Source organism: Melospiza georgiana, chromosome 16 (assembly GCF_028018845.1).
Source record: "Melospiza georgiana isolate bMelGeo1 chromosome 16, bMelGeo1.pri, whole genome shotgun sequence".
Classification (NCBI taxonomy): Eukaryota; Metazoa; Chordata; class Aves; order Passeriformes; family Passerellidae; genus Melospiza; species Melospiza georgiana.
The window spans coordinates 2,731,462-2,757,832 of NC_080445.1; the positions used below are offsets into that span (position 1 = coordinate 2,731,462).

The 26,371-nt window shown below is 52.2% G+C and overlaps 1 protein-coding gene across 9 annotated transcripts in view; it reads right to left on the reverse strand.

Moving 5' to 3' along the window:
* The window catches only part of MPRIP (myosin phosphatase Rho interacting protein), a 72,518-nt gene that overhangs the window by 2,412 nt on the left and 43,735 nt on the right, over positions 1 to 26,371 (reverse strand). For 3 of the 9 annotated variants that reach the window (XM_058035757.1, XM_058035755.1, XM_058035751.1), the window contains 15 exons: positions 24,322 to 24,378; positions 23,083 to 23,151; positions 22,775 to 22,864; positions 22,242 to 22,351; positions 21,259 to 21,297; positions 17,427 to 18,012; positions 16,430 to 16,546; positions 9,619 to 13,476; positions 6,669 to 6,816; positions 5,954 to 6,071; positions 4,902 to 5,061; positions 4,693 to 4,812; positions 4,100 to 4,186; positions 3,306 to 3,468; positions 2,909 to 2,994 (listed from right to left, as the gene is read on the reverse strand). In XM_058035757.1, the coding sequence (XP_057891740.1) occupies positions 2,909 to 2,994; positions 3,306 to 3,468; positions 4,100 to 4,186; positions 4,693 to 4,812; positions 4,902 to 5,061; positions 5,954 to 6,071; positions 6,669 to 6,816; positions 9,619 to 13,476; positions 16,430 to 16,546; positions 17,427 to 18,012; positions 21,259 to 21,297; positions 22,242 to 22,351; positions 22,775 to 22,864; positions 23,083 to 23,151; positions 24,322 to 24,378 (5,808 nt within the window). Of the gene's footprint in view, positions 1 to 1,778; positions 1,845 to 2,908; positions 2,995 to 3,305; positions 3,469 to 4,099; positions 4,187 to 4,692; positions 4,813 to 4,901; positions 5,062 to 5,953; positions 6,072 to 6,668; positions 6,817 to 9,618; positions 13,477 to 16,429; positions 16,547 to 17,426; positions 18,013 to 21,258; positions 21,298 to 22,241; positions 22,352 to 22,774; positions 22,865 to 23,082; positions 23,152 to 24,321; positions 24,379 to 26,371 lie in introns of all 9 variants that reach the window. The other 6 variants (XM_058035753.1, XM_058035754.1, XM_058035752.1 and 3 more) reach the window with 6 other exon arrangements.

Here is a 26,371-nt window from a genome sequence, read left to right on the forward strand (position 1 = left end):
TGGGATTGTCTGGTTTGGAGAAGGCTCAAGGTAACCTTAAGGCCCCTTCCAGAGCCCAGAGGGGCTCCAGGAGAGCTGGAGAGGGACTTTGGAGAGAGCTTGGAGTGACAGGACAAGAGGGGACGGCTTTCCATTACCAGAGGGCAGGGATGGATGGGATATAGGGAATAAATTCTTCCCTGTGAGGGTGGTGATGCCCTGGCACAGGGTGCCCAGAGGAGCTGTGGCTGCCCCTGGATCCTGGAAATGTTCCAGGCCAGGCTGAACAGGGCTTGGAGCAAGCTGGGATAGTGGAAGGTGTCCCTGCCCATGACAGGGGGTTGGAACTGGATGACTTCTCATCCTTTCCAACCCAAACCATTCTGTGATTCCATGATCTTACTATCAGGCAGCCACCTCCCTTCCCTGGCTGTGGGACTGTTCTACCACAGCAGCAGGTTGGACTTTTGGGCTGCATTTTCCTTCCCATGTATTTATCAAGGCAGGACTCCATGATAAACTTGCCCCAGGGCTGTGCAGATTCCCATGGTTACTGTATTTCTGGAAATGTTTTTCCTCCCACAGGCCCACGAACACAGAAGGGCTTTGCCAGGCAGCATGGAAATGAAAGCACTGAATTGGACTGGATTTCCAAATGCTGAGTGCTCTCTTTCCAAGGGGCAGCAGAGTCTCCTGGGATGAGAGGCTCTGAGCACACACTTCCTAAAGGAAGTTTACTTTGGGCCTCTTTAAATGGGAGCAGCTCATGCATTCCAGTTCTCACATCTGATTTCTCAGTGGATGGAAAGAGACACCAGGAGTCATCAGCCTGTTCTGCCTGATGGCACAAATTCCAGCAAATTCAGCCCCCAGGCAGTCCCACAACCGTTTCAGTTGCTGATGAGGAGAGCCTGATGAAGTGAGACTAATGCAGGGTGATATCTGTGATAAAGGAATCTTCCACAGACTTCCTGGGGCTCTCCACCCACCGTGCTGGGAGCTCCCTTCTCCTAACCAGCCTCTGCAGGTGCTCCCACCTCAGTCTTTGCCATGGGCCAGGAAATTCACTATTGCTCCAGTTAAAGGAGGTATCTGGCTCATTAGAATCAGCCTCATTTCTTATCAGCTCCCTCCTTTTGGTGGATGAGCTTGGAAGCCTTGGAGGCTCAGGGATGGAGAGCAGGAGAGAAGGAAGAGAAGGGCTCTTGCTCAGGCATGAATCAACCTGAAAAAGCAGCAACTGCGGGTAAAGGAAATCAGAGCAGTCCAGGACATTCCCTCTGCAGCTGAGGTGGCTGAGACCATTTTCCGTGCTCCAGGCTGTTATAGGAAGTACACTCAAAGGCATCCCAGACTATTCCTGCACCTGGCTAACAGTAAAACAGGTGTTTTCCTACGAGACCTGGACAGTGCTGGAGTTTAGTCTGAGGCATGCAGAGTCATTCAGGCATGCACACTCAGTGTCCCACACTCCCAACACAGTAAACAGAAAACGTGCCCCACCATGTCCAAATGCTCTCTGTGATGATGAGCTGTGTTGGTGAGGGTGGGAAGAGCAGGAAGACAAAAAAGCCACATTCCCCAGGGAAGAGGCAGAGAGACTTTGTTCCACACAGATCCTGGGTACACTGACTTCTCCCCTCCCCTTCCCCCTCACCCAGGAGAAGAATTAGCAGTGAATAAACCTGTCAGTCAGTCAGTCAGTCAGTCAGTCATTAAGAGAGGAGGGCTCTAGTTTGGCAGGGAGGTGTGAGCAGTGCATGCAGAGGTTGGGCCGTGGGCGGTGCCGCTGTGTTTACCTACGTGGCAGGGAACCTGGACTCGGGTTCATTTCAGTTATCCCATGAGACCTGCTCAATAACGGACTGTTGAAGGAAAAAGCAAAATAAAACAAAAAAAAGAACAAAAAAAAAACACAAAAGAAGAAGCTCATAAATCCCACGTGAATTTGCGCTGGCGCAGCCCCAGCCCCCCGTCCCGCAGCGATGCCCTGGCACAGCCCCTGCTCCTTCTCCTCTCCTTCCCCACCAAGCAACACACATGGGCACCACACAGAAAGTGATCTGAGTTGAAGTGGTGAAGGGAAACCCAGCATCAGGGTGGCCCAGCAGGTCTGGGCTGCCCCAAAATGTGCCAAGTCCCTCTCTGTTCACCGGGTGCCCTGAGCTGAGGAGCTGCTGCTCACAGAGCTCCGAGTGTTTCCCCACCTGGGCACCAAGCTCAAAGTATTCTGCCTGCCCTGCAAGGGCCCAACCACTTCAAACATCAGCAAGAGACACCAGGTGAGAGGCAAAGCAGGTTTGCTCATGCTGAGCTTCCTCCCAAGTGCCCTGTGTTTAATGCTGACTCCTGATCAGCATTATTTGCCCTTCCTTATCCCCAGTCCCACATGATGGAACTGTCTGCCAAGGAGAGCTTGGCACAGCATCACTGGGCTTTGGGATCAACAGCAAGCACAGAAGGACCACAGAAGCACAGGGCCATCTGCACCATGTTAACACACAAGCAAAATGTGTGTTAAATATGCCCAGGACCCAGACATTGCTGATACACATAAAGACAAAAAAATCTTGCAGTGATGAACACTAAACTAGAACGATGGGTATATTTCCACCTATATTTCAGCTGAAAAGAAGGAGCAGATACTGGAATAGTCCTCCTGTGAAAGACCAAGGAATAAGGAGAATGTCAGCCTTTTTCCCAACCAGGGAGCAGCTTCATGCCTCCATCTGAGCAAGGTCTAGAGTGGGTCCTGCCTGGCTGCCCAGTCAGTCCTTTTGCAGTAAAAAACCATCCAGGCTAGCACTAGTGGCTGGGAAATTCTTAATTTTGTTCCCCATGCCCATTTCTTCCCATTTGGGATCCCCATCAAAGAGAAATGCTGGGCATTCCTCGCTCCCATCCCACTGGGCAGGACATCTGAGCTCACCTTTGACCTGATATTCCTTAGTTGCCGGCTAACACTGGATCTGTCTTTCTTCAAGAAATCAGGGTTGCTTTTTGATTTCATAATATCTGGGAAGAAGCAAAAGAAGTGGGATTAGCCTGGTGCCTACTGCCTTCCTGCAAGGACAGGGCTGAGGCTGTGCCCTCCCAGCCCAGGACAGTGCCCCAGTGAGCCCAAGGGCAGAGGGGGCTTTTGGGCATCCCTGCATCACGATGTTTTCCTGATGCAAAACACCAGAAGGCTTTCAAAGCCCATCAGCTTTGGCCTGGAAGGCCAAGTTCTACACTCAGACCCATTCCTGCACAAGGATTTGTACTCCAGGATTCCCTGTTAGCTCAGGACACCCAAGACTGCTTAGAGCTGCTGGAGGAGGACTGACCATATCCCGATACAGTGGTGTTCACAGGGGATTTCTCTCCCTGAGCTTCTGTGGCTGCTTTCAGCTGCTCTTTCAACCTGCTGATATCACAGTCTGCCTTGGCCTTCACGATGCTCAGCTCCGTGTAGATGTCTTTGTACTTGTCGCTGGCGTATTTCTTATCCTGGCAAGGGAACAAGAACAACCCCATGGAGCCAGACAGACAGCTGGAGCCCAGGGGTTTGTGGATGCACTCAAGAGGAGCTTGGCAAATGCCGACGGAAGAAGAGCCGGCAGCGGGAGAGAGGCTTGGCCAGGGCAGCTCACACCCTGAAAGCTGCTTCCAACAGGGAATGGAGACAGGCAGAGAGAGCAGAGAGCCAAGGGCCAGCACAGTCCCTGCAGCCCCTCAGCTACAGGGCTCTTAGTGGCTTTTCATTTTAGCCAAGACACAGAATTCAAGCAGAATTCCCAGAAATGGCTTTGGTTTGTCCAGAGCAAACCAGTTCCACCACTGCGAGGCTGGGCAGATCTCTAACACTGATTGTTTGTGCCAGTTAAATCTGATCTGATGTGACAGTAAATGGGGAAATCAGGCTGAAAGGGATGTTTTCTCACACTGTCTCCTTTGAGGGGTAAGTCTTTAGTTGATGCATGGAGTGCTTTACTGATGACATCAAAATGGATATTGCATTACATTCACGGGAAAAATTAAATATGGTTTCAAATCTAGGTGTAAATGGGCTGAAATCTAAGCACAGACATTCAGGAGCAGAGCACAGTAAGAGGATTTGCAGAACCACCCCTGGCATTACCCTCAGTGCTGTCTGCAGCTCGTCTTTGAGGGAGCTGATCTCCTGCTTCAGGTACTGGATTTCGGATTCTTTCACCCGCAGCAGGACCTGTGGGAACAAAACCCAGCATCTTTGCACCTGAGCAGACACAGTGTGACACCTGCTGTACCCAGAGCAGCCAAGCCAAGGGCTGGAGACTCAGCCCCATGCCAGCACCACAAAGCCTCTAGGCCACCCATCTTCTGCTTCTCACAAGAAAACTCCTGGTTTTCTTGGGAACTCGCCCAAGCTTGCAGTGCTGATGTGCTCCCTGCACACCCCAGTTTCTGTCCCCACTGCTCTGCATGGATTGCATCTCAGTGACAAGCAGGGGCTGCAGAAGGAGGAGCAAGTGCCTCGCTCAACGTGGTGAGGAGATCAGGACCCCAGAATCTCCTGGCCTGATGCAGCTCATGATAACAGTGCTGACCAGGCACGAGAGCCGACTGGGGGACAGACGGCTGCAACACCTCCTGGCTGTGACACCTCCCAGCTGTGACACACTCCAAGGGCGTGACACGCTCCTGGGGTACACAGCACTTGTGCCCACCCACGTGCCTCTCTGCAGAGCTCACCTCCAGCTCGTAGGCGTCCTTGCCCTGCGTGAGAGGCGACCCAGCAGCCTCTCCCCCGCCCTCCCCGGTCAGCAGGGTCCGCAGTCGCGTGATCTCCGCAGCCAGGCGGTTATTCAGCTCCTGGGGAGAGCAGAGGAGCCGTTGTGGGAAGGGGGAGCAGGGCCGCAGCTCAGCACGGAGCCCAGGGTCACCAGGGCGGGGATCCTCACCTGGTTGTGGGCGTTGAGCTCCTGGTTCTCCCGCTGGCACTGGCGGAGGGCCTGCCTCTCAGCCTCCAGCGCCTGCGCCAGGTGCGCGTTCTCCAAACACTTCTGGGAATACTGCTCCGACAGCACCTCCAGCTCCCGCTGCACCGACTGCAGCTCCTCCCTGCACAACACACTGGGGGGTAGTGCCCTCTCCACACACACACATCCCCATCCTTCCTTCAGCATCCCAGGACAACCCAACAGGCAGCTAAGCACCGAGGATGAGGATTGCATATTCCCTTTGGGGAAAAACTCAAGTCCAGAGCAAGTAAACTCTTCCCTCTCCTGGCAGAGTCATGCTTGGGCACCAAAGGGTACATGAGGTCATTCTCTCAGAGATTAAGTGGCAGAACTTTCTCAGGTTTCCAAAAACTGAGCTGAGATCTACCAAAATCTACCAAAGCCAAGTTCTTCCTTGTGAGGGTGGGGAGGCCCCAGCAGAGGTTGTCCAGAGCAGCTGTGGCTGCCCCACCTCTGAAAGTATCCAAGGCCAGGTTGGATGGGGCTTGGGGCAACCTGGGACAGTGGAAGGTGTCCCTGTCCATGGCAAGGTGCTGGAATGAGATGAGCTTTAAGTCCCTTCCAACCCAAACCATCCCAGTATTCTAAGTTTGCTGCGGGCACTCAGGACCAGGTGTATTTGCACACCTCCCCAACTTATATAGCTGTATCAAGGTTGATAAAGCTGACAGGCAGCCCTGCTCAGCTCCCACGGGAGGACAGCCTTGCCATGGAAAGCTCAGAGCTTCCTGCTCACCTTCTGAAGGACCTTGCTGCTGCAGCTGTGTGAAAAACAGCACTGGCTGCTCATCTGCTACTTCTGGGGACCATAAAGCAGCTATTTTGGGTAATGTGGGGACATTGACCTGGAGCCCGAAAGGTCATGGGCAACCAGGAGGCTCTGATGGATGCAGAAACAACCCCAAACTCATGGCCAGAATCACATGGCAGAGAAGGGTCCCCCACACACGATCTCCCTGGCAGATGGTGGCAGAGGACAGGGATGGTCTTACAGGTACTGCCTCCGGAGGGCCTCGATGTCGGCGTTGACGCTGCTGATCTGGGAGCGCTGGGACTTCTCCAGCTCCCGCTCCAGCTCCTCCCGGTGCGCGTTCTTCATGGCTTCGATGGCTGCGAGGGGCACACAGGGTTAGCACCCAGCACCCTCCACCCACTGATGGCTTTTGAGTTTTTGTTCGTTTCTTAAAGGAATAAAACATCCCTGCAAATCTCCCACTGCTTCATGGCCCCTTCAGTCTGTGCCCCAGCTGCAAAGGGGATTCTGCAAATCGTGGTTTTCAAGAGTCCAAATGATTGTCCCCTTCACACATTGTTTCCTGGACTGTGGGACTCCTAGTGCAGAGCCCCTGAACTTCAGTGTTTCAACATTCCCTGGGGCACTGAAGAATTAATTCAGTGTGGAATTGGCATTAATTTAACCACAGGAATGACTAATGCCTTTCGGAGTTGGAATGCAAAACAGATCAGAATGTGTAACAACCAAAGACAGGGGTACCAAGCCTGGAGAAAGACCAGGAGATGGGTATCAAACCTGGATGATCAGGAGATAGACCTCCACCTAAAATATCTTTCTCACAGGCCTGTTCCCATCTTCCTGTGCAGCCCACCCAGCCCTCATCCCACCCCTGCTCTGCTCCTCAACGCAGCCAACACCATCCCCATGTCCCCACCACCACAGAGCTGCCCCACCATGGGTTTCCCTGGCACCTGAGATGGTGGCAGCCGTTTCCTCTGCCAGCAGGCGATCCTTCTCCTCCCGCAGCTTCTCCAGCTCCCGCTGGTGCTGCCGCTGCAGGTCCTCGATCTTCTTCTGGTGCGTCTCCTCCATGGCTGCAAAGCCCCTCTCACATGTTGCCTGCAAAGGGAGGAGGGGAAAGGGTTGGCCCAGGAGCACAGGGCCCGTGCCACGGTGGTGGGGAGCCCACCAGGAGCCACAGCTCAGCTCCCCAGGTCCAGCAGGGATCTTCTGCTCCCCCAGCCAAGGAGCACGATGGACCTTGCAAAGGTCAGGGCTTGTCCTGCAGTCGCTTGACCCCTGACAGCTCCAGGGAAAAGGATACACAGGGGCACACCCTGTTGGGGAATGCAAATGTGTGTCAAAAAAAGATCAAAAAAAACCCTTCTGTGCCCCTTCTGCTCTTTTCAATGCCTGTTTTTTTTTTCAGTCTCTGGGCGTAAGGAAGATGACGTGACAGCAACAGGATCTTAACTCCCAACCAAGTATTGCTACAAATGCTGCAGGGAAAATTTCTTGCTAATTGAATTACTAGGAAAGAACTCGAGCCAGGACACAGGAGGAGCAATTTGGGGAGTTGGGACTCACAAGGGGTGAGGTCCTGAACTCCTGCCTGGTCCTTCTGTTTCCAGCTCAGCTGCCAGCCTAAGCACATTGGGATCCTGGATGGACACACGGCTGCAGGACACGGACAGGACCAGCAAAGCCACAGGCAGGCCCAAGCCACGAGGGAAGAAGGGGCACACGCTGGGGACAAGGTGCTGAGCCCCATCAGGCAGCTTGGGACACACCTGATGCCAAGCACTGTACAGGGCTTTTCCCTTAATGACACAGGCTGGCTTTATTCCCTGATTTCAGCTGAGCTCCCCTTGACTAACACCAGTGTTTTCCATGGAAAATGAGAACTGTCACCTCTGGGATGCCATGGGAAATTTTAGGGGGACAAATTCACTCACCTAGTGGCAAAAGTGCTCATGACAGTTCAACACCACTGACCCTCACTAACATACATCCCTCAGCATCACCTTTTTGGCTAATGCTCTGTTACCTACACCTAATCCTCATTCCCAATTTTTAGCCTTGGTAGGTTTTTTCCCTCCCATTTAGTTTTTAATCCCGAGGCATTCTTCACTTTCCCAGCCTTGTTTGTTTGTTTATTTGTTTTTTTTTAGACTCCTAACTCACTGCCAGAACCTGCCTGGACTTGGCTGTGGCACAGAGCAGCCCTGCAGGATTCTTCTTTACACCCAGAATCATAGAATATGCTGAGTTGGAAGGCATCCACAAGGATCATCAAGTCCAACTCTTGAAACACCTCGAAATTTGGAAGAAAAAGGTGCATACTCTGCCATAGGTCTGGCTGTAAATTCACTATTTAATGTATTGTAAATGCATTGCCATAAATCCATACGTACAAATCAGAATCTCATATAATCACAGAATGGTTTGGGGTGGAAGGGACCTTAAAGTACATCCTGTTCCACCCCCTGCCACAAGCAGGGACACCTTTCACCACCCCAGGTTGCCCCAAGTCTTGAACCTGGTCTTGGACACTTCCAGGGATGGGACAGCCACAGCTTCTTGGGGCCACCTGTGCCAGGGCCTCACCACCCTCACAGGGAATAATTTCTTCCTAATATTAAATCTAAATCTACTTTTTCTTCATCTAAAGGCCATTCCCCCTTGTCCGGCCACTTCATGCCTTTGTCAAAAGTCCCCTCCAGCTCTCTTGGAGCCCCTCTAAGCACTGGAAAGGGCTCCAAAGTGTTCCTGGAGCCTTCTCTTCTCCAAGTTGAAGAGTTATGCTTGTGCTACTAACATTACATTCTCCATCAGGTTCTTAAGAGAAGAATTAAGCACATTCAAGCCTCTATTTGGGCAGGTTTCCAACTGCTTGGTTGGCTTTCTGACCACCACTGCTTAACTCCAATGGGATTCAGCAAAACTAGTGCTCTCCCCAGGCTAAAACCAGCTTTTGGCTGGAGCTGAGCCACACTTCACCCCCAGCTCAAATGTGTGCTGGATCTTGAGGCTGGAAGCAAGCTCTCCCACGTTTTTGCTGATTCTTAAGAGCAACTGGTTTGTGAGAGCCTCACTGGCTCAGCCTCTGCATCGTGGCCCTTTTGGCTTCCTGTTCAACCAGGCAGCCTCTCCTGGTGCTGCCAGAGTCCTCTACACCCCTAAACTCACTTCTGAACTGGGAATGCTCTCCTAGGAAAAGCAAACCACCAAACCCACTATTTTTTTTAGATGCTGGATGATCTCAAACCAGTTTTACAGCCAGTCTGACTGCTGGGGCAATTTGAACGGTGGCATTTCATTGCCAGTGGGTTTCTCTGCACCTCACCTGGATGTTCTGTAACTGTGCACTCTTTGTTGTGTACAGAATTATTGTGTCCAACACCAGCATGGTCCCCGCAGCCTCCTGCAGAGGAGCTCTGCTTTGCTACAGAATTTGGCATCTCTTTGCAGCTACTTTCCCTAGGAACATACATTTTGAGAGCATCAAGTTTCCATTTCATCCTGCATTTTTGAAGGCAGCAGAGACAGACCGGAGATTTGATCAGACTGCGAAAGACAGAGCTGAGGAATGCTTTTAAAAGGAAGTCACAAGTAAAATGCAGGAGAAACACTGAGGTCTTCGTGTTGAAGGAGAGTGTGATGTTATCGAGCTACTTTGAAACTCTCTCTCCACACAAAGACCACCTCTGGATATCCACCTTCCCAAGCCCTGAGCAATGCATTTAGAATACCCCAGCATGGAGAAGTAGGAAACACCATGCTTTACAGAGGCCTGGCTAATACCCTGGGGCTTGTTTCAGCACGCTGGCTGTTTCAGGGGATGGCTGAAAACCCTGGGACTGCACGTGCCCTCCCACACGGTCAGCAGCAGAAGGCAGAAAGCGTTAAACATATCAAGACCTTTAGGTTTTCAAAGTCTTTCTGGTATTTTTCCCTCAACGTGGAAGCGTTCCCCTCCAGATGTTTGTTCTCCAGCTCATCCCTCATGACGTTCATCTGGGCCTCCAGCTCCTGGATGCGTTCCCTCAGGCCGTGCATGGAGTCGGGGTCGCTGCCGGGGTCCTGCCCGGCGCCACCCCCCTCTCTGGCCACCCAGGTGTCCCCAGAGCCTGCGGCCACCGCGGGGGACGCCTCCGGGTGCTGCCTCTGGTACTCATCCAGGGTCTCTTGCAGGCGCTGCAGGTTCTGGCTGTAGTGCTCCTGCAGCGCCTGCAGCTCCTCGCCGTGGATGACCTGCAGCTCCTTGATCTTGGCCTGGAACTTCTCCTCCAGCGTTTGCATCTGCTCCAGGTGATACTGCTCCATGTTCTGCTTGTCGCGGACAACGGCGTCCAGCTGGCTGAGCCCCTCCACCCTCTCAGCCTTCAGGGCATCCTCGGTCCTGTTGAGCTGCTCGATGACGTTTCGGATCTCCTCCTCATACCGCCCCTGCAGCTCGCTCAAGCTCTTGCTGTGCTCGTGCCCTTCCTCCTCCAGGAGCCTGCGCTGGTTGTCCAGCTGGGACACCTTTGCCTTGAGGTCAGCGTTCTCCCTCTCCAGCACGGCGATCACCTCGCTGTACTCGCCCTGCTGCTTCCTCAGCAGCTCCTCGTACTCGTCGCGCAGCAGAGACACCGTCTTCACGCGCTCCTGGCACAGGGCATCCATGCTCTGCAGGGACTCCTTGTAGGACTTCATCTCCCTCTCGTGCTCCAGCCGGACTTTGCAAGCGGCGTAACAAACCTGAGCCTGTACAATGGCATCGTGGACTAACAGAGACGAATACCGCTCCAGGTCTCCCATGCACGAATGGTAGGAAAGACTCTGGGACATCTTCAGGAGCTTCTGACAGTCTCTCATGGCCTCCTCGGGAGGCAGAGAGAGTAAGGCAACAGATATCTCCTTCAGAACATTGGATTTGTCCTTTAGCTGCTGGGCAAGATCTTCCTGAATGGAAACAAGAGCTTCACTACTACGGTCTGGGGCACTGCCAGTCTCCTCCACCTTGGCTAATTCCTGGCATGGCACCATTTGGACACGGCTCCCATCCCAAGAGATTTGGGTTCTTTCCAAAGCATCTTTTTGAATTTCAAGTGCTTCAGAAATCTGGTGCATAACTCCGTCAAACTCAGGAGTCCTGTATGCTTTGATGATCTCCTCCAACATGCATTTGTGCTGCTGGAGAGCTGTTTTGGTATTATGGAGCTCTTCTTCAATTGCTTTTAACCTCTGATGAAAAGATTCTCTCATTTTCTCTGCAACAAACCCAAGTTCTGCCTTGATCAATGTAGCATCTGCTACAGCACTGAGAAAACATGGGGAAATGCCCAAACTTGTTTCTGTTTTACCCTCAGCTTCTCCTTCTCTAGTGCTCAAATATGCTCTCAGCTCCTCCACCTGGCTCCAAAACTCCCCTTCCAGCAGCAGCTTTTTAGACAGGACGCTGGCCAAATCATTGGCTGTATGAGAAACACTTGCTGGCTCCAACAAAACCACCTCTGCCGTTCCCTGGATCTCTCTCAGAAGCTGGGCTATCTCAGAGCTCGCATTTTTCAAAGACTCTGCTATTTGGTTGATGAGAGAGGCCTCAAATGCCACCCTCTCAGAAAGCCACCTCAGCTGGCTGGTGTCAAACACATCTGCTTGCTGCTCCTTGGAGATGTGCTCCTCTTCTCCCAGATCCCCTCCTTCTGGAGTGGGGCTCTCCCTGGTGAGGCTTTCACTCTGCTGATACTCTGATTGGACTGGCGCTCCACTCAAGGCCTGGATTGCATTTGATAAAGTTGTTTCCATGCTAGACAGAGTAACAAGGAACAAATCACCCTCTTTATCCTTGTCTGATTTGGGCAAGGATCTTAGCTGCTCCCTGCACTTCTCTAAGCAAGTCAGCGCTTGATCGTTTTTCATCTGGAAACCTCCCAGCTCGCTGACGTGACTTTCTATGAGCTTGAACTTTTCCTGCCTCTCGCTCTCCAGCTGTGAGATCAAAGCATTGACTTGGGACAAGCTGGTCTGAAGCTGTTCCCGCAGCTGGGACTCCGTGCTGGCCCACTGATGGTGCAGGGCGATGAGCGTCTCCTGGTTGTGGCCGTGCTGGCTTTCAAGCTTCATCGTCACATCTTTGAGCTTCTCCTCTGTAATGTACAGTTTGGTTTCCAGGGAATGGATGATGGAGAGATAAGTCTCAGAATCACTGGTCCCTGATGAGGGGTAACCCAGAGCTGGCTCTGAGGACATGCTTTCTTCAGACAGAGATCTGTCCTGGCTTGTGTCTGAAGAGGTACTGCTTGTCCAGTTTTTCTCTGATCCATCTGGATGGATGTACTTTTGACACTGGATGCTTGAAAAACGGATCCTTTGCCTCTTGGCCCCCATGATTCCTACATCAGGCTTTGCTAAAGCTTTCTGAACCAACTCTTGGTCCTGGAGCTCTACAACTTTAGACGGGGAGCCAAATTCCTCCACTTGCCTCTGACTGGTCTCAAGAACCTCATCCTCCTCCTCCTCCTTCAGTGCATAAGTCATAGCTGGGAGGACATCCTGAGTTTGCCCCAGTTGGGATGGATGACTTTCATCCACCTCAAGACTGGGGCCAAGGTCTTCTGCCTCCTCAGCACATGGACCTGTGCCCACACTAGCTAATTTCTTTAAAGCCTCTTCCTTGGCCTTTAGCTTTACTTTAGTCTCCTCTAAACTGCTATCTAAAGCAACCACTTTAACCAAAGCCTCACTGAGATCTTGATCTTTCTTCTCCACAATTCTCAAGTGCATTTCCTTAACGTGTCTCAGCTCTTCTTCTTTCTCTTTCAGCACCTCCTGCACCCCCCGGAACTGATCCGACACCTCCTCGAACGACTGCTCCAGATTGTGGTAGTTGGTCTCTTCCATTTTCAACTTTGCTTGTAGCTTTGCAACTTCATTATCCGACTCGGCCACCTGATTCATGAGCTCGTGGAACCGGCACTTGATCTGATCTCTCTCCCTTTCGAGCTCCTTGATGTGCTCAGCAAGTTTTTGGATGCTGGCCTCCTTCATGGCCAGCTGCTCCTCCAGCTGGTGGACAAGCTCGCTGCCTTCGAACTTGGCGCTCAGCTTCTCCTTCTGCAGAATCTCCATTTGCTGCTCGCTGTTCTGCAGCTGATTCTCATACTCGTTGGCCTTGTCCTCCACCTCCTTCAGGCTCCGTATCAAAACCTGCCTCTCCCTCTCGCAGCTCTCCAGCAAAGCCTCGTAGTTCTTCTGCAGCTTCTCCTCCATGAGGACCCGCGCCTGCTCGCTGGCGTTCAGCTGCCCGCTGAGATCTGCGATCCTGTCCTGGAGCCGCTGCACTTCCTTCTGGTGGTCCCTCTGCAGAGCCTGCTGCATCTCCAGGTCCCGCAGCTCCTGCGTCTTCTCCAGCAGCAGCGCCTCCGCGCTCTTCAGCTTCTGCTCGCTGGCCTTCAGCTGGGAGCTGAGCGCGGCCTCGCCGTGCTGCCACTCCTCCAGCTGCTCCTTGGCTTTCTCCTTCTCGCTCCTCAGGTCGCTCTTGAGCTTGGCCAGGGTCTGCTCCTTGATGGCGAGCTCGGCCGCCGCGTTACTGAGCCTCGCCTGCAGGCTCTGAATCTCGGCCTCGTGGTGCCGGATCACGTCCTTGGCCTCGGCGTAGCTGCGCTTCAGCGACTGAATCTGCTGATTGATCACCTCTTGGCGCTGGCATTGGGCTTCCAGCTCGCTTTGGAGGTCTTGGTTGACTTTGTGAAGCCTCTGCCAGGCACCTGATGGCGAGGCGGCCACCTCGGTCTTAAAAAAATTGATTAAATACTAGATTAGTAACACTCTTGGCTCTCCCTTCTGAGTGTCACACCTCTGGCCAGGCAGGCCGTGGAAAAGTTCCTCACAGCGACTTGGCTGCTACCCACTGCTCCAATTGGGATGATTTGTTCTTGGCACAATTTGGTTTGTTTGACCAACTTTTTTTATTTTTTTTTTTTAATGAGCGACAACTGCTTTCCAGTAACAGAAAACACTGACCACAACATCAAAACAGCTGTACAGTAACAGGCTAAATGGAAAAAAAAAAAAAAACCCAAACTCAAACAGAATAAAAAAACAATGAAAAAGAAACACCACCAGCAAAACGGAGACAGACAGACAAAAGAAAAATGCCAAGGATGATGAGGATGAGGAGATGAAACAAGGTGGAGGAGAAAGGAACTGCTTCTTTTTAGCAAGTTTGCTTGTTTGTTTGTGAAACAAAAAGTGCACAGTTCAGGTAATACAGTCCACCGACCAAAAGCAACAACAGAAAGTGAGGTGACAGCAAATGACATCACATCCCACCCATACACGGGGCGACGGGCCAGCCATCATGGTGGAGATGTCATTTCTGTGCCTGCCAAACAAGACTGAGTGGCTGCTCATGGTTTCAGAGAGATGCTGTTAAGCTAAAGCTTAGGGCTAGGGAGGATCTAATTTCTCTACCTGCAAAATAAAATAAACCAACAAAGGACAAAATGAAAAGCCCAACAAATGGAGGGAAGGAAAAGGTGTGATGAGAATGTAAAAATGAAAGAAACCAACCTTTGTGAGATTCAAACCAAAGCAATGGAGCATGCAAAGAGAAAACTCACAGAAAGCGTCATGCAAAAGGCGACAGAAATTATGTATCTTAAAAAAGAAAAATACACAGACAGGAAGAGGTGAGAGAAGCACAGTGTTAAGCTTAGGAATTTGGCCTGCCTTGCTGTACTCTGGTTGCTGATTAAGGAAAGCCCACAGATGTGACACTCAGTTATGTTAAGTTAAATTTCATGCTTTACACCAAAAACATGCAAGAATATCCGTCTGGGACAGGTTAGTACGTGCCCCCTCCCACCCACAGTGGCCAGAGCAGGGGATGTCTCCAGCCCATTTTCCAGGAGCAGGAGCTCCTGGTGTTTCTCCCAGTAGGGATCAAGGTTAGGGTGCCCCACCCCGAGGAAGCTCAGAGCAAGAGAGGGGTTACACGAGGCCAGAGAGGCTTCGGTGCATGGCACATGCATTGGAGGGGTGGCTCAGCACTGCCTCACGGAACAGGCAGCGCCTGGGGGTCCATCCCTGTGGGGCTGGTCAGGCTGCCAAGGAGGGGTTGGTGCCTCCTAGGCAGCTCAGGAGGGATGGGCTTGGAAGCAGTCAGGCTTCTCTATCAGCCCTCCTAAAGAGACAATGCAGGAAATTCCCCAAAATCAGGCATGATGGGGTGGGAGGGCATGAAATTCAGAGGGGTTGTCCAAAAAAATGCTGTGATGTTTGGCTGCAGAATTTCCCCAGTGGCTCCATTATCTCCATCCCAGCAGGGTTTGGAGGGGTTACTCCCTTCTACAATAGGACGTTAATCCCTCTGGTTCCCAGAAAACACAAGGGAAATCCCCAGAACAATTAGATTGGAGCAGGCAAAAACCTCCAACCTTTCCAAAAACCCTCTCTAACTTCCAGGTCAAAGTTTGGGTCACTTCTCTCTGCAGCTCAGCCTCTCTGCAGGCTGTCCCCCTCACCACCCCTCCTCGTATCGAGGCACTGTGGCCAACTTCAATCTGATGGTGGATTCAGCATCCAGCTTTTATCCCCAGTCCCTGATTTTTCCAGGCTCCAGGCAAAGGGAGGTCAGACGCCTCTGCCCCAGGGAAGTGGGACTTAGTTACTCCTCCAGCTCTGCCAAGTGAAAATGGAACTCCTCCAAGCAGGCACTGTCAGCTCGGAGACTCCAGAAATGAATTAATTACTCCTCCTGGGAGATCATGGGCAAGGAAGGCAAGATGTCCCCCTCCCTGGGCTGGCTCCACTGCCTGTGCAACTTCTTCAGGGAAAATTTTCCTGTGAGAAATAAGGATGCAAGGTTTGGCATCGACACTGGGTTTTGCTGCCGCGGGAGCGCAGCGTGCAGCAGCGCGCGGCCACTTTGATCCACAGCCAGTTTGGTCAAGTAGATTTGAGCAAGTCAAAATGCTGTCCCTGCAGAGAACACGACTATGGACCCCTGAGAGCAGCCAGAAGCTGCCCTGCAGGTGCCACAACTTCCCCTGGGCATGGATGTTCCCAGAGGAAAGGCTGGAAAAAGCTTTTGTTTGGACGAGGGGAGGAAAGGTTTTCCCAAAGACCATCCTGTTTCTTTTGTCAGATCCTCCTAAACTCATTTCAAGGCTTTGCTGAGGAATCTTGTGACAGCAGAAACCACCAAAGTGATCCAAGATAACAGGTCATCCCAGGGCAAATCCCACTCTGGCTGCAGGGAATGTGCCTGGGAAATACATCTGAGTGTCCTGTGTTTGCCCATGTAACGGGCACACAAAATCCCCAGCCAGGAACAATTGGTGGGCTACAGGATACTTGGAAAGCCTTGTGGGCACCCTCCTGTGTGAGGGGAGAATCTGGGGCACAGAAAGGGGGAAACAGCTGTTGCAAAGGCAAACACAGTATGGGATGGATCAGAGGTGGACTTTGCTGAAGTCCCATCTGTCTGGCTCTGGCTTGTTTTCTCTTGGGAATGCTAACAGGTAATGCTACCTTCTACTCCATGCCAGATCAGAGGTTTCCATAAGCAGATAACTCTGCTAGTGCTACAGAATTAGCCACATTTGCAAGAAGGTCAAATCTCTGGGTGCTCAGTGGTGGTCACCCAGGACGTCCCCATGAACACCGCAGATGGAAGCCCACCAGGGATCCCTCGTGCACAGGGAAGATGGATCTGGATCTCCATCTCCTCCTGCTCTCCTACCTGCAACACGTAGCCCTCCCGGGCGCTCTGCTCCCGGCCCAGAGCCACTTTCAGCTGATCCTGCAGGTGCCGGTTCTGCTCCAGGAGCTCCAGGGCCTCCTTCTGCTTCTGCTCCAGCTGGAGGGACATGAACAGAGACAGCGTCCAGGGAGTGGGCAGGGGATCAGCCATAAGGAACAAGTGGCTCGGAGGGGACACAGAGCAGAATAAACGGAGCTTTTGATGGCACCGCTGCTCTGCTCTGCTCTGGGACCTGGATTTCATTTTGCCAGGAAAATCCCTCCCCTCTGAAAGAACTTATTTATGCAGTACTGTAATTCGTAAAGCTCACTGCAGCAAAGGATGAACGGCACCAGCTTGTGCCAGGCACGACCCTGGCAAATCCCAGCCCAGTGCAACTCAGTGATATTCCTGGTTACTCCATAAGAAAAGGTTACCCCTTTCATTCCCACTAATACACCTTAATCCCAGCTAACAACAACCTTTGTTATCCCAGGCACAGAACTCTTCCAAGTGAGCTGAGTCTCCTCCATTCTTTTCCAAAAATCTTAAGACTATTTGATGTAGGCTCCACAAAAAGGGAACTTTTGTGCTGTGTGCTCAGCTCACAGCAGTTCATAAATGCAGACACTGGTCTCTATAGGTGCAGAGGCACAGAGGATTAGGAGCTGGAATTTGTACCCATTTTGTCAGAGACAGGCTGGCTGCAACCACCACAAATCAGGCTGTGTTGGCTGGGAGGGGTAAGGAATTACCAGGCCATAAGAACAGCCCTTTCTGCAACTGTGGGAAACTTGAAAGCTGCTGGCAGGGGTGGAATGGATTCAGGATCTGCTCCATGCCAGCTCCCTAAGGAACCTATAGCAACCCTACTAGTTGCTGTTATGAGGGAGGAATATTTACAGCTATTTTTAAGCCTATATCACGCTCCCTACAGTCACCCCAGCGGCCTGAAGGCCATTCTGGCAGGCAGCCTGCATCCTAAACACCCCTTTACCTCCTTCTCCAGCAGCGTGGTCAGGTGCTGCTTGGTCAGCCCCTCTTCCCGCTCCTCGGCGTGGGCGAGGTGCAGGGGCGTGATGGGGATCTGCTTCTCCTCCCGCAGCGGGGTGGTCTCCACCTGGTGCCAGCGCTGCTCGATCTCCACGTGGACGTTCTGTGGTTTGATGTCTCCAGGGACAGGCAGGATCCTGTCCACCTCCATCCTCAGCGCCTCTTCTGACCCTGCCCCGTCCACGGCATCGATCATCTCGAAGCGCTTGCGCCGCTCCTCGCGCCGCCGGGCGCGCTCCCGCTCCAGCTCCCCGGGGTCGGCGTCGGCGGCTCCGGCGTCCCTGGGGAAGGCGGCCGAGCCGCTGCTGGAGGAGTCTGCAGCGTTGGCACGCTCCTGCACCAGGGCCTGCTGGATGGGGCGGAACTCAGCCCAGTCAAACGTCTTGGAGCGTCCTTCTCGTCGGCGCTCCCGGGCGCGGCTCCGCTTCTGCTCCGTGTCCAGCTCGGCTTGTTCCGCATCCAGCTTCTCGCTCGGCTTTGGGCCGCTCTCGAAGGAAGAGCCTGTTTTGCTTTTCTCTTCCGGCAGCGAGCTGTGAGGACAGAGAGAGGGTGAAGGAAGGTGTCAGTGGGTGCTGGGGACAGCCAGGCGCTGCCATGCATGCCTCCAAGAGCTGGGTGGGAAAGGGCTGCTGGAAGCCCAAGCCAATGCCACGTGGGTGCCCCTGCCCCTCCATCGCCCCTCGGGCACAGGAGCTGTTGCTGCCCTTGCCCAGGATGTGCTGGTGTGCAAAGCCTTGGTGCAAGCAGCCCCAGCTGCTCCTGGGACACTCTGGCACCCGGAGAGTGGCTGATCCCAACCTTGTTCCTCCTCGGCAGCCACACTGAGTGACCATGAGCAAGCAGCAACCCATGGCTGAGGCAGCAACCCCAAACTGTCCTGTCAGAGGTTCCAACAGCTCCTCCAGCCCCCAGGCTGTGGGGGCTCCATGCACAACCCATAGTCACGTGCTTGTGGGAAAGATGCCACCAATCCCACCAAAGCCAGGCTGGCTTCGGAGCTGTGGGGTGGAGAAGCACAGAGCAGCTCTGAGAGTCTTGGGAAACAAGGCCAAGGTTCCCCTTCAGCTTGGAAAAGTATTAATGGGTCCATAACTTCTCTGTGCCACTATCTGCACTGAAGGCACAGACCTCCCCAGGGCACCCAGCCCCGCAGGCAGCATGGGCAGCCCCCTGGCACTGGGCAGCCCCTGGACATGGGCAGGGGTGAGTGCAGCAAGGAGAGCACGTTACTCAACACATCACAGAAATCACTGAAAATGCCAATTTCTCAAGCAAGGAATGATTTTTAGTGCTGAGATAGAGGGTGGTGGGTTGAGGAGGGAGACATACTCATCAAGCAGGGGAAGTTAATAGGGGAAGGCAATACCATTTCTAACCTACAGATAATCCATAATGCAGTATTAGTTTATTAAATACGGACATGCCCGCCCTGTAACATGCAGATCAAAATTAAACCAGAAAACAGCAATATGCTAAGTCTGTGGAGGATGCCTGTCTCAAGGGAGTAGTGGGCACTTGCTGTACTCTCTCTGCTCCCCAAACCTCCAAAAGCTGCCTCCCAAGGCACAATCCTGCTGCTCAGGCTGACTCCTGGCTCTACCTCCTTCCAATACAACCACAGCATCCTCAGCCTCCAGCAGGGACTCAACAAGCTTTGTGCAAGAGCTGGAAAGCAGCTCACTGGGCCCTTCACTGCAGGCTCTGACCCACGGGACCACATGCACGGGATCACTGCTGTGACCAGGAACAGCAGCAGCAGCAGCAGCAGCAGAGCAGCAGCAGCAGCATCACAGCTTCTCTCACCTCAGAAACACACCCCAGCCCCAGCCAAGAACCTCATGGATGTGCATATGCCCGGAACAAAGCATGGAGCACAAGACATGGCTCTGTGTGGGCTAGTATCTTCCGATGCACTGTCATCCAGCAGCAAACCACAGGCTCAATAGAGCTGGGTTTGGAGAGACTCTGGCAGTTACAGGCTAAAACCAGCTCAGAGATAATTCCTTTTTCTGTGCTGTCACTTGCAGCTAATAAAATAAACCCAGAAGGCACAATGATGAAATGTCACTGCTCCTCACCCATGACACTGCACGACTCCAAAGCCAGCCTCTCAATCTGGAGTCAGTTAGTGATTACAGCTGCATTTTAAAGTAAAGCAGGGATGAGAATGAGTCTTAAAATGGAGAAGAGTGTTAGTAAAGAAATGGGGGTCCTGGGGCCTGCCATATGGTGTTGGGACACAGATATTTTGCTGCTCTAAATCCCACGTGGAAGAACCTTGGCATTTCTAGAGGTGACATGTCTCACGAGCTCATTTCTCCTCTGCTGCTTTCCAAAGGGCACGGGATGTGGGTCAGGGAGCAGAGGGATGGCCGCTGGGAACGAAGTGAAGACGATCAGAAGGTTGACCCAAAGTTTCTCATTTCATCTCCTGCAAGTGCCCCACGGCCATTAATTCTGCTCAACCATTTCGCATCTCCCTCACCACAGAGAAATTAATTCATATCACACAGGAAGGGGGTGATCTTTGCCTCCCAATGGTATTCATAGGTTAAAATAAAAAGGCTTTTTTTAATAGGGGTGGGAGTGGTGCAAGCTGCAAGCTGAGCACGCTGTGGCAAGAAGAGCACAAAGGTTGCAGGGAACTGGGGTGCACTGGGGAACCCAGCCTCACAAGGGCTGTGAGCTCAACATGGATCCAGTTCTGAAGCAGCCACTTTTGTTCATGGGGGTATCTTCTATTTGCCCCATCATCATTAGCAGAGTGTAATTAGTGCCTCTGCAGATTGCAGGGCACTGCTGAGGGCAGGGAGCAGTGCAGCATCTGCTGCCCATGCTGGGTGCTGACACAACCATCATTAGGGCTCAAGAAACCAAGACAAGGAGTGTTTGGCAGGGTGGAGCCACGGCAGCAGGTTAATGAGACACAACTGAGGGCTGCAGGAGTGTGTGGGACCATCCCTGGGGGTGGGTGAGCACTGCTGCCCTCCTGACACACTGAGCACAACACCCAGCACCCCTCCATGCTGAGCCTTGGGCAGTTTGTCCTTCCAGCAGCCCCCTTCACCCTCTGCTTCCCTGGTGCAGAATGCAATGGCATCCCAAAGCCAGGTGGGATGGGCTGGGATACCCCACACTGCTGCAAAGGGCTGCCAGGCAGGCACCAGTGAACACAGCCCTGCTGCACACACAGAGCAGGACTCCAGCAACGTGACTAACCCACGGCACCAGCTGGGTGGGAAACCACAGAAGCACACACACATCATTCCCTTTTCCCAGCTCAGGATTGGTTCACAGTCTGTTTGTGCAGTGTAACAAGTTACTGCCCAACAGGGACCTGCGCCTGGACCCTCTCAGAGGGAAAGCCAAGTGAAACCACTCTGTGTGGGCTTGGAGCAGGTGCAGACAGTGAGCACAGGGCTATCGTGCTGCAGTAACCTGTGAGCAACCATAAATACATCTGGCTCTTTAAAGGCAGAGAGGTCCCCTCAAATTTCCTTGGTCTTCATCTTCGTATCTAGTCACATCGGAAGATACCAGTGTGGGGAAATCAAGGGTCAAGACCAGGTTGCTTCTTCCCTTCTCTCTGGTTTTTATTTAAAGGAAAAAAAAAAAAAAAGAAAAAAAAAAAAAGGAAGGGGGGGAAGAAAAGAAAGAAAAATAAATGGAAACTGCAGGACTTCCCATCCGAGGTGCAGAAAAGGAGGAGCATGCAGTGAATCACGAGATATACAAACCACAGAACGTTAATACAGGAGAGAACACAGTTTTCCAACCTGGGCTTCAGCACGGATAGTTTCAAAGAGAAGTTTTTCCTGGGATTGCATGGAAATCAAACATACACAGGAGTGAGGAGAGAGGCAGCTTCCATGAGACCCCTGTGAAATCCACCAGAGCTCGGGCATGGCTGGGAAAACAATGGCTGAGGGCTAAGCAGGATGGAGAAGGAGAAGCTGGAGCATCTCCAGGTCAACAGCACTGGGTGAGAAGAGCCATTCCATCAACACAGGAACAAACCTGACAAAAACCTGCTGGCTGCAGCTACAGTAAGGACAGGAGACGGAGTTAGTGGTGTAGCTGTGTCCACACAGCCTGTAAGAAGTGGCCTGTGTGAGTGTGGCCAGCACAGACAGCTGTGAGGAGGCCAAACACCCAGTACACACAGCCAGAAGCGCCCACAGAAGGTACTCTGTGACGCAGGAGGTCCCCTTCCTCTGGCACTGACGCAGGAGGAGACACCAGCATTACTACAGCTCAAGGGGGACGAGCTGCAGCAGCTTTCAGCAAGATCAGAAGAGAAGGGAAGATGATTTCCTGGCTGGAGTTTAAAATAGATCAGAGCCAAACGGTTTCTAAACTGAACCCTGAGCTCCTGCTGCTGTGACCCATAGAGGGGCTGGGCAGCTCGTGCTGAACAGTAGCCAGAGGAAAGGGTGAACCCAGCACAACTGAATCCAAGTGGTTTCACAATACCTGGTGGGAATCCAGAGGAGCCTTGATATAGGAACAGTGTTTCATATTCCTATGCACAAATTAAAACCACATTTTCAACCCTCTTTGAAATCTGCACGTGTAAGAATAACTCGGCATATCAGCGTCCCCACAACGCGTATCCAAATTAAGCTCAGAGAGAAGCGAGAAAAAGCTGCAGCTTCCAGGAACAGACAGGCTCAGGAAGAGGAAAGAAAAGGGATGAGGGATGAGTTACTCCTGCACAGCAAACCACAGAGCTGCAGGGGCTGCTGCAGCCTCCCCTTACCTTGTCACATCAGGAGCAGTGGTGGGACGAACGTGTTTCATGATGGTCTGGATCCAGTTGCGGCGGATGCCCGACGTCATGGCAGAGAGGGTGAACTCCCCTTCCTTTGTCTACAGAGAGAGAAAGAACAGCTCAGAGCAGGTGACTGCATCCACCAGCAGCTTCCCAACTCCCCAAGACCACCCTGCAGCCTTCCCCAAGCTCCCAGTGCTAGGGCACTACTTGCACAGAGGTAAAACCCAGCCCCTCTGTCCCCCAGCACACTCCCAGTGGGAACTGCCATTTCCCAGCAATCAGGATGATTCTGCCATAAGTGAGATCTTAAGGCTGTGACAAAACCTTCCCTTTCCCCCTTCCTTTTCTGACAGTCAGAAAACTGGCTCTCAAACCCAAACCTAGCTCTCTGGAGCACTGTGGGGGGATGCTGAGTGGCCTCTCCTGGGTGTTTGGGGAGATGTTCCCCTTGTCATGGACAAGCATCTCCATCAGCTGTCCTGCAGCTGGATTCCTCCTGCTCCCCACATTTTCCTTACATGGATCTGGAAGCCGTAGTTCCGCTGAACTGGGTACTCAGTGACATCATAGCACGTGGATAAATCGATTTCTCCATCCAGGTCAGCTGCCTGCAGAGGGAAGAGGTAAAATAAGCAACCAAGCTTTGCAGCCCCAAAGCATGGTGGGCTTGCAGGAAGGCACAGCAGGCCCCTGAGAAGCACAAAGCCCTGAAGGGGCTCCAGGACTTTGGCATCTGGGAATGGGGGCACTGAGGGAGGCAGTGACCTGCCCAGGATCCGTTTGGGAGCACCAGGAGCTGCCCTGCAATGGGCTGAACAACACTCACCTCCTCTGCCACTGAATCCCGGTAGTATCTCAGGCTCTGGTCAGTCAGCACAAACCAGTGCTTCTTCCACTAGGAAACAACAAAGATGGAGCAGTTACAATCCTGCTCCTTTCCCATATTCATGGCTGCTTGTCACAGGTCGACCATCAGAATTGCCCCACAGGAGGCAGCTTGATGCCTGTCCCTCCCAGCTCCACACATGGCTTCATCAAGGCCACTCCATGGGAAAGGGGAGACCCAAACAGGCAGCAGGGCAAGGGACAGTGATGGTTTGCTGCCACCCTGCACAGTACCAGACACTGCACATAACACTGACACCACGAGAGCCACAGGACAGTCACAGCCTCCCCATTAGCTCCACTACAAGATGAGGCTTTTAGGTACTGCACTTCAAGCCTTTTTAGCACAAAAAAAGTAGTAAGTCATTCATACTTTATCTACAGTACCTAGAAATTGAGTTGGAAGTCTATTCCTAGACTTCCTTCTACACAAATCTGCCTCCTGAATGCTTCCAGCACAGGCTCACCCAAGGCAGCTTTCAGTCAATAAAGCACTTGCTCCAGCTGCCAATTCCCCTCTGGCTGCCTATGGATGTGTCCTTGGACCAGGGGTACCCACAGCAGAGCCTGGGCCAGCCACAGCCACAGGCAAATTGCCTTTATTTTCCCTGAGAGCTGAGTAGGAGGGAAGGAAATGCAGGGAAGGGGTGGTTTGCAAACAGCCAGGGCCATCCACGCTGCCTCAGCATCAGTGCCCACTCCTAAAGCTCCAATAGGGCAGAATATCCTGCATCCATTTGGGAACTGGCAGCAGGGAAGTGGAACCAGCTGCTTCCCTCAGAGCCATTATTTAGTTATTTATTTATTGCCATTTCCCTGGCACTCAGGAGACTTTACCTGAGCCTCATTTCTGACACCAAAGAGGTCGCTGGGTCACAAGGGAGACGAGAGTAATAAATAGGGAACAGGAACATGAAACCAGTGCTGCCATCCAAGCTGCCCTGGCACCCTAGAAACCCACAATGTGATATCCACCTCTGAAACCTCCCCAGGACAGAGCAACAGCAATTCCCACTTTGAGAGAAGCCCAATATTGATCTAACCAGGACACTGGGGCTCCATCAGCACTGAGAGCTGCTCCATGTGGTGCCAACAGAGGATGTTAGAGTGAGCTGCCAGAAAAAGGACTGACCACATCACCAAACACTGACAAGAAGGGCAGAGCTTTCTCCTGACTCACCTGCCCATCCTCATACTGCTTTGTCAACCAGCCCTTCTTGAAGTTCAGCAGGTCGGGCTGGAAGAAAGGAGAGAGGGATCAGGAGGGAAGAAGTGTCTGTGCCCTGAAGGCAACAGCAGCGAGTTGATAAAACCCAGCAGAGCAATGAAAGAGACCAAAACCAGTTAAATTCATAGAATCATAGAATAGTTTGGGTTGGAAGGGCCTTTTAAAGGTCATCTACCCCAAGCTGAATCATTACACTGCATGGTGGCTAAATGTTTGCTCTCAGGAGGAATGGAGACCTCTGCTCAGTTTATTCAGGCTGTTCCCTTCCTACCATTTCTCCTGCAATTTCCTACTGCTACACCAGCATTGCAGAGAAAGGATAAACAAGGAATTAGCATGACTTCAGGCAGTTTCACCCTCTATTATATATTATGAAAGAAAAACGACGTGCTATTGATGCAAGGCTGCAGGGTTCAAAACAGGCTGAGTTCCCAAGGCTGGAAATACAGGGAATCTGAGCCCTGCACCACCCAAATGACACCTGCTTTTCCCTCCCATGTGGGTGCACGGGGATGCTGAATTCCTGCAGAAAGCAAGCAGGACAGCGTGGGATAACTGCTGCCAGCCCCTCCTCCCAGCCCTGCCTGTGTGCAGGGAAGGATGTGGTGGAAATGCTTTCACTCCCCCGAGGCTGAGCTCCTCCAGCTGCTCCACGTGCTGCAGAGTGGAGGAGGAAAACACAGCAGTGTGTGAAACCCAGCTGCAGCTCTGAAATGGGCTACAGCAAGGGCAGCAGTGGAAATTGGGTCTGGGAGCCTATTCAGTGAAACCTGTGGGGCAGCACTTCCCATATCTGAGTGATCCTGTGGTGGTGGGAACCCAGTCCTGCTCCACAAAAACACAGGGGAAAGTAAAGTATTGAATTATAGAATGTTTTGGGTTGGAAGGAACGGTAAAATCATCCTGTTCCAACCCCCTGCCATGGACAGGGACACCTTCCACTATCCCAGACTGCTCCAAACCCCATCCAACCTGGCCTTGAACACTTTCAGAGATGTGGCAGCCACAGCTTCTCTGGGCAACCTGTGCCAGTGCTTCACCACCCTCACAGGGAAGAATTTCTTCCTAATATCTAATCTAAACCTGCATGACTTCCTTCCCTTCACTAGATAATGTGTATTGCCACTTCATATGCACTTCTTGACTTTTTATTCCCACCAGGAATTTAAAAATCACTCTTGTGGCTGTACAAGTATACAGGAAAAGCTCCAGAAACACCAAGCTACTGCATTTTTCTGATAAGTCCTTGAACAGAAGCTGTCCATCCACAAAAAATGCAACTTGTATTTACAGTAGCTCTGTAATCTATTTGAGAGATTAGCAAGTGTATTTATTTTGTCCCTACAGAAGGGTGGTGAGGGAGAGGAGAGTACTTTGTGTTTATTCTGTACTGTTTGCCTCCAGGTCTGGTGAGCATTTGAAATATGTAAAGGGAGGAAAGCTCAGGAGGGAAGGTTCAGCCCTTCCTTGCAGCCTTCATCCCACTCACACCCACTTCCAACTGCATAAACATCAAGGAAATGGCATTAGAAAACTGGGACATGTGTTTGCTCAGCCTGGTCTGTGTCCCTGCCTCTGGCAGGGGAGTTGGAACAAGATGATCTTTAAGGTCCTTTCCATCCCAAACCATTCTGGGATTCTGTGGTCCTATGAAAATACCACAGTCATGACACAGCAGCTGGTCCAAGTCCAGAAACTGGACTGACTCTCTGCTGAGCTGGAAATGCCCTGCTGCAGCCTCTGCTGGGGGACACCATGGGGCAAAGAGGGGCTCTGGCCAGGTGAGGTGACCCCAGCAATTCCAGGGTTACCTACAGCATGAGTGCCTGACACATCACACAAAGCATGGAGGAAATGGGGTATTCAAGGGGAAAATATCCAGAGCAGGGTCTGCTTCCCAAGCTGCTGCTGTACTTTAAGGAAAAGTGCTCCTCACAAGACTCTGAGTTTTAATTTCTGCAACAGGCAAAAAGTGTGGCCCTTTTCCAGCTGGGCCCCTGAG